General features: G+C 40.4%; 1 protein-coding gene across 1 annotated transcript; it reads left to right on the top strand.

The window, feature by feature from the left end:
• The first annotated feature begins 213 nt into the window (after positions 1 to 213).
• Positions 214 to 933, top strand: LOC141843853 (B3 domain-containing protein Os03g0120900-like). Its single transcript, XM_074731871.1, has one exon. It carries the CDS (start codon positions 214 to 216, stop codon positions 931 to 933), a length of 720 nt encoding a protein of 239 aa, XP_074587972.1.
• The last annotated feature ends 6,975 nt before the right edge of the window (positions 934 to 7,908 follow it).

Genomic DNA, 7,908 nt, shown 5'->3' with positions numbered 1-7,908 from the left:
TGACGTCTCTTCCCTCTTGGTTTCCAAACCCTACGTGATATATGGATTGGAGTCAAACTCACTTTTGTACCTGTTTAATTTTCTTCATGATCTCGAGCTTGATCTTCCTTGTCTACCCAATTCCAACCTAAGATTTCTAAATTCTGCGCGTATATATATATATACACACACGCACGCACACAGAGGACTGCTGGATTGGTTGGAGTTCATGAGATGGAACGTCCGGCTGCGAATTCCTCCGGCGCTGATCCTTCGGTGGCGTGCGTGGTGAAGGAGCACATGTTCGACAAGGTGGTGACGCCGAGCGACGTGGGGAAGCTCAACCGGCTGGTCATCCCCAAGCAATACGCGGAGAAGTACCTCCCGCTGGATGGGGAGAGCGAGCGAGGCGGCGCGGCGTCGCCGGAGACCAAGAAGATGGGGCTGCTGCTCAGCTTCGAGGACCGCAGCGGCAAGTCCTGGCGCTTCCGCTACTCCTACTGGAACAGCAGCCAGAGCTACGTGATCACCAAGGGGTGGAGCCGCTTCGTCAAGGAGAAGGGCCTCAGCGCCGGGGACACCGTCTCCTTCTCGCGCGGCGCCGGCTGCAAGGCAGCGCGGCGCCGACTCTTCATCGACCTGAAGCGCCGCCCGCTCCAGCCTGCCGTCTTCCACTACTCTCACGGCTTCACCAACGGCATTCCGCTCCCGCTCCAACTCCCGGGCGGATCCATGGCCTCTCCTTTCATCGCCTGCGGCCACGACTGGCGTGCGCGTACTTCCCTCTACAACATCAACTGGTTAGCACCGGCCGCCGCCTTGCCGCCCAAGCTGAATCTGCATCCGGCACCCGGCGGCGCAACAATGACGTCGTCGCCGGCTCTCGGTCCTCGTTCGAAACGGCTGAGGTTGTTCGGGGTCGACCTCGATCTCCCCGAGTCCCTACCGCAGTAGCTAGCTAGTGATGGAAGCAATCACTAAATCTAGCTAGCCACTTAGTTAATAGTGATCGAATCTAATTAGAGGAAGCATGCATGCCTAGTTATATTTTGTCTTCTGATCAATTTCATGAGAACTGGAATAGCATGCACAAGAACAAATGTATCCACTGATCGATCATGTTACAATTGCACCATTTCCTTTAATTTCATATCTCTCTCTCTATATATCCAGCCTAATATAAGAATTTCGCATCTCGATCACAAGTATATATATATATATATATATATATATATATTATTGTGAGCAATTAAGGTTTTCATGTAAGAAAGATCTGATCGACTCCTTTCATGTTAATTTATCGACATATACACAGATGCCATTTATATGCACTGAAGTGCGTGCAAATTATTAATACAACATGCTTCACTTTTTGAAGCAAATAATGAAAGCGAGTAGATTGATGGGTTAACTTTCTACTATATATGTTTTGGTAACAGATGCACTTCAGATAGATACTTCACATCAAACACAACCTAACAGTACATCACATGCATGTGCAGATTAGCTAGCTAGCTAGATTTTCACTGAGATTGCATGGATTGGATTGGGGGATCTACTTCTTTGGCATAGTATCTGAAGCAAGTATTATTGTCTGGTCACTTTTACATCTGAAATTTACTAGTTCAGTTTATTATTGTGTAAGGAAGTTGATTAACCCACCGGCTCTACTACGTACGTACTGCATGCAAACGCACAGTAATCTCCTGCTGGACAGCGTACGTTTGCCCGACTTGTTCAAGCGACTACTGGTTCTGTCGGCCGACTTCAGGTGGGTTAATTAGTTTAAAATAGCAAATAAAAATATTTTGCATATGAAATTTTGTGACTCCTGAGCTAATAATAGTTTGGAGAAAGAACCCGATAAAGAAATTAGATGAGTTATAGATATTTATATAAAAGTACCGTCCAGTGCACTAAGTTTTCGTCAATACAGGATTCCAAAGAAGGATAAAGTCATATTTGATCTATTACATATATAGTCTTACCTTATATTTTATGATAGACTATTTCCGTGATTCGAACTTATGATCTCAAGATTACATAGTAGTAATTTTACCGTAATACAAAGACTCCCGCTTCAAACATAGATATTTATATATACTCTGATAATTTGTAGTGGTAAATCATGAACTCTCTGTATGTTGGCACGCATGACAATAAAATATATCAAAATTTCTGACTAAGATTTTGGTCGACAAACTCTAATGATGAATTACTCATCTTGATTTTTTTTAAAAGTTGTCATCAGTAAACCTTGTTTTTCTTAGTCAGAGCTATACTAGCTATAGTGTGAGGATTTCTTTCATTGTGACAATATATCATAATGGTTGAAACTCTAGTGACATAATGTTTTGTTTTGTTTTGATTCTAATTTATTGTTTTCTTTTTGATGTTGTTGTTCCTAAAATTTTGAGACATTCATTGTCAATTATTCTTGCATTGGTGTGATTTTAGTAATAGACACCGCTGATATATTGTTTGGATCTCATATTTAAGAACACATTAAGAGGGCAATAAGAAAGTTTTCGCTATGTACTAACACATTGTATATGAGCACGACGATTGAACAAACACGATCGAATTAGATGACATTGTGAATCGCTATTCATCCCGCCTCTAGCGATATCAACTATCCCAAGAATTAGGACCCATTCTTGCCTAATATATGGTTGACTTCAACCTACCATGAGCACCTGGTCAACCTTGACCTGATAGGACTTCACTTGTCTAGCACTCTATCAATCTTGACTTGCCAGAACTTCTCGTCTCATGCCTAGTATTAATCAACTTTGACATGTTAAGACTTCTCCATTATCAAATATTCAATCCTCCTTGACTTATTTGTACTTTTGGTCTCATGTCTAATATTAGGCCAACCTTAACCTGTTAGAACTTCATCATTGTCAAATATTTGGTCCTCCTTAACCTGTTTAGACTTCATCATTGTCAAACATCCTATCCTCCTTGACTTGTTTAGACTCACATTCTTACTCCTAATATTCGGTCCTCCATGACCTGTCAAGACTTTTATCATTGTCAAGTATCCAATCAACCTTTATCTTCTTGGACTTAACCCTTGTCATCTCCCTGTTTAACTTCAAACTATCAAGTGTTTAATTAATCATGATCCACTTGGATTTCACTTTTACTAATTCTCTGTTGGACTTCTAACTGTCAAGTATTTGATCAACCATGACTCACTTAGAATTTTCCACTATCAAGTATTCAGTCAATTTTAACCTATTTGACTTTTCATTTAACCATCAAACATCGAAACTCAAATCAATCTTGGTCAACTATGACCTGGATCGATTATACCAACAATTTTCCCATCCAATAATCTCTCCTTTTACTTGATATCTCACTCTCAACCATCAAACATATTAATCAAATATCGTAACTTAACAATCTCCCTAACTCGGCTTATCAATCTTGACTAGAGGTCGATTACATCAATAAAAGATCACATCTATAGAATAACTAAAGTGAGAAAGAGGAAAATAAGAATTTTTTCTCAAATAAGATGTATATATTAAAGATGAATGTAATTGCTAGGGTATTAGTAAATGATGAGGAAATAAAATAGCGATAGAAGAGATAATTTTATTAAAATTTTAATGAAGATTTAGGTGACCAACTTAACTTAAGTAATTTAAGTAGCTCAGAGGAGTATAAACATTTAAATTTTTATTGTAGATTTTAAATTTAAAAGTGGAACAAACTTTAAATGGAATGTAAGATGGAAAAGTAATTGGATCATATGATATTCAATAGAGTTATGGTATTGTCTAAGGAAGTCGAGTATTGAATGACTTATGAAATTATTCAATCTGATATTGAAAACGAAAAAAATTGATTAGTGGAGAGTAAGTACTCTAGTCCTCCTGTATAAAAATAAAAGATATTTACAAAATTATATAAATTATAGGAGTATTAAGTTAATTAGACGGGTCACCCCATGACGAGATAGGTCGATCCACCAAAAATCCATCATCTAGCGGGGCAAGGCGAGGTGGGCTGGGAAATCTGCAACCTAGCCCAACCCAAGTTAGGTTGCGGGTTATGTAGGTCAACCCATGAGTCTATCAAAAAATAAAAAATATATAGAAAAGGTTAAAATTTTTAAGTTTGAGTTACGAATTAGGCAGGTCAGCCCATAAGCTCATTGAGTTTTGGAAAAAAAAATTCTTCTCAACCCGCGGGCCAACCTGAGCCTATTGGGATCGCCCCGGTGCAATGCGCGTGTTTACACGTTTCGAAAACGTGCGCAGCGGAAATGTATAAATAATTAAAAGTAATTATTACATAACACACGCATGCATAATAGAAAATAATAGTGTACAAGGCATAGCAGGAAATTAAAATTTTCAGAATAAAATATTATTCTAAACGTGTACCTCGCTGATGATGACGTTGAGCGGTGTTGGTATCAATCGAGCAGTCCTTGTCGAAGTCCCACCTCTATTGGTGATCCACGCTAAACTCTCGTATGGATGGCTTCGGAAGCTACGAATTGCGTCATCGTCTTAGAAATTAGCCGATGATCGATGACGATCGAATCAAAAGAAACCTTGTTCCGGAACTATGCAACAACGTTTGTCACGACCATTTCGAAGCTTTCTAACTATCACCAGAAATCATATTCTCGATGTAATTTTTGGTGGTCAACTATTGACCACCAATTTAGGACAAACAACCGAAAAACCTTTTCGGCGATGATGGAATAATTGTACGAACAAACTTCACAAGCTTCCGATTGCTAATCATGTCATTAATACACAACTTCTCCGGTGACTAGAAACAATTTCTGACAATAGAGAATCTTTCGATGGTCAACGATAGAAATCAACACAAAACTCCGGTCGATATATCCTGACAATAATTTGACGGTTATTTTGACAAACGATTTCACAAATTGCTCGCGATGAAAGAAAATCAAATCAAGGTATTTTCCTTCCTTCTACACACGGCTAGAAATAGGAGAAAGAGAGCTTCTTCAAGACTTCTCCGGCAGACAGCTTCATGGTCAGCAGCCACCAACGCCCGGGAGAAGCGAGGGGTTTCGGCGTTGCTCGTGATCGGGAAGCCAATAACAGTAGGCAAGCCGCCCACCAGGGTTCCGGCGATCCTCCACCCGAAGAAGACGGCGGCGGCGGCACTCGTACAGGAGGAAGAAGAAGACGCCTTGGTTTCCAAACTCCTCCTATCGGCGGATGGCACTCGGGCTCATCCCACCGGCGACGCAAAGTAGCAACGCCGGGTTCTTCCTGCCGGCTATGCGAAGATGCAGCGGCGGCGGACGGCTAGTGGAGAAGAATGGCAGCCCGACTCCCCTGTTTTCCCCTTTGCCCTCTCGCGATTCTTCCACTAGAACGGCAGAATCGGGATCATGCCTCACGCGATCGGCGACGACGGTGGTTTGGTCCGGCGACGCCCTCGTGCGAACGGGAGGAAGAAGAAGAAGACGTCGGCAGAGGGCGGCGCGTCACGGGGAGCTACGGGTAGAGCCATCAAACGGGCCAACCCACGGTGGGGCGGTTCAACCCATAACGGGCCCATCATTTGGCGGGGCGGGACGGGCCGACCCACTAATTGAGCGAGTTGCGAAATCTCCAACCCAACCCAACTCAAGGCAGGCCGCGGGTTAGGCGGGCCAACCCGTGGGCCTGTTAAAAAATAAAAAAATATTAAAAATTTTAATTTTTAATTATAATTTAAATTGATTAAGTTGAAAATTTTAAGTGTAAATTATAATTTTTAAGTTTAAATTGTAATTTAAATGTATCAAACTCACTAATTTATTGAGTTTTCTACTTTAATTTTAAAATTTAAAATAAATAAATAAACTTTCTCAACCCGCGGGCTAACACAAGCCCGCCGCGGGCCAATCCACGCGGGTCGCGGGCCTAGGTGGGCTAATCAATCTGAACCCATCTTAAAATGTGTTGATAAAATTTCAATCCAATCCGCCTAAATTACTTAGCGGGCGGGCCAACCCAGCGGGCTTAACCCAAATTGACGGTTATAGCTATGGGACAGGGGCGCTGCGGGTTAATTCGTGCAATCGTTATTAACGAGGTGTAATAGTGTTTTTAATTAAAACACTAGGTTTTAATTAAATCCTAAACCCTGGGTTTTATTTCCTACAGCCAAAAATCAAAAAATCAAAATCCTAATTTGGGTTGAACCGGACAGGATCACTGTAGTGAACCGATTCACTTTTGATTTATTTGGTTCAATAACCAAACGACCTCCGATTTGATCCAAAGTAATTTTGTTCAATTCGTCTTCACAAGATGAAGCTTCTCATCATATCCATTTTGTCAAAACCTCTTCCATCATGAACCAAACCACGTTGGTTCAATTTAGTTCAAAATCAAATTATTTGATTCACTAACCAAATGACCTCTGATTTGAACAAAATCAATTTCGTTCATTTCATCTTCGTAAGACGAGTTCCATCGTTTTGTCCATTGTCTGGTCCAACCAGATTTTATTTCTCTCGTTCTGAGAATTTATTTCTCAAACTTGATTTAATTTCTTCGGAGAACTAATTATAGTGCGTGTGATCCAATAGGTTTCCGATTATGTTGGTCGTCCGTAATTAACCATTAATTACAGAACGATCATGAGTGGCACCTAGTAGTACATTATGATCCCCAATTGATTGAAAAATCAATGATTGATTTCAGAACATCTTCTAAACCCTTCAGCAACTACACTGAATCGTACCTCGTTCTTTTTACCGTCTTATACCCGCTTGGTTCAGAACATAGTCTATGTGTCGGTCCCCACTAGGCTAACTACGTCACACTTAGCCCAAGCTGCTTTCTTGTCCTGTGGATTCAAGTTACTTGCACATGCATCCAAGATTGCCATACTCTTGACATATAATGCTTTGACCAAAGACTTTTAATAACAATCCTGACAAGCGATAGCAAGGTATACATCTTCTTTTCTAAGGAGTGGTGAATCCTCTATGGGTTATTCAAACACCTTCGGGCACTTCAACTTATATCCAATCATCTCGGGTCCACACCTCCTTAGAGATGTTTGCTTAAGATGTCAAAGTATAAGCCTCCATGACCAAGGTGACTTGAATACCGCAAGTCAAAGGAAACTCGCATTTAAGCTGCACTGAGATCTTCATTGACATACGCATAGAACCATATGAAGTATCAAGGTAGGTCACTCCAATGAACTAGTTACTTTTAACTAACATCCACGTTTAACTCTTAACATCTAATGTCTCCAACAGTGATATCAGTTGCTTGCTAATCAAGGAGTTCAAAACGTACTAGTCTCGACAGAATCGATGACGTCCGTACTCATCAATTCCTCGACTAGGGATAATTTCAATACATTTATAATTGCGCATGTAGAGACGTTCACGAGTTGTGATCCAATCACAAATTCTCTCATACTATGAATCGTATTGTAGACATTCAGTATTAATTTGAGTTTAAGATCCAATCAAACACATATGGAAAGTGCACTCAAATAGTGAATTGCTATTTATCCAATAAATAGTATAACCGTAAGGCGATAGCATTTCCTCGAACACCTAGCGAACACCAAAATAAATGCGCTGCTGCTTCTTCTATTTTTGTCCTTTTTCTTTTGATAATTCCATTTGGGATTGCGAATATGTAGCAGCAGTTCATACAAGCTATGCTTAAAATGTTGCATAAATGCCATTTTAAACACCTGAAGGTCTTCGAACACCCCTCAAATTTAACAGAGTCCACCACGAGTCGACCTGTTACTCGTGCGGGATGACCTATTTATGCCTATTTTTAAATGAGTTGATAAATTCACGAGTTGTGATCCAATCATAAATTCTCTTATGCTATAAATCGTATTGCGGACATTCAGTATTTGAATTTAAGACTCAATCAAACACATATGGAAAGTATACTCAAATAG

The sequence above is a fragment of the Curcuma longa genome, chromosome 13, assembly GCF_044706935.1.
Source record: "Curcuma longa cultivar G26 ecotype Majalengka, Jawa Barat chromosome 13, ITB_CL_G26_1.1, whole genome shotgun sequence".
NCBI lineage: Eukaryota > Viridiplantae > Streptophyta > Magnoliopsida > Zingiberales > Zingiberaceae > Curcuma > Curcuma longa.
This window is presented reverse-complemented; position numbering and strand designations above follow the sequence as displayed.

Coding starts and splice junctions, on each gene's coding strand:
- LOC141843853 (XM_074731871.1), top strand. CDS start 214: ATGGAACGTCCGGCTGCGAATTCCTCCGGCGCTGATCCTTCGGTGGCG.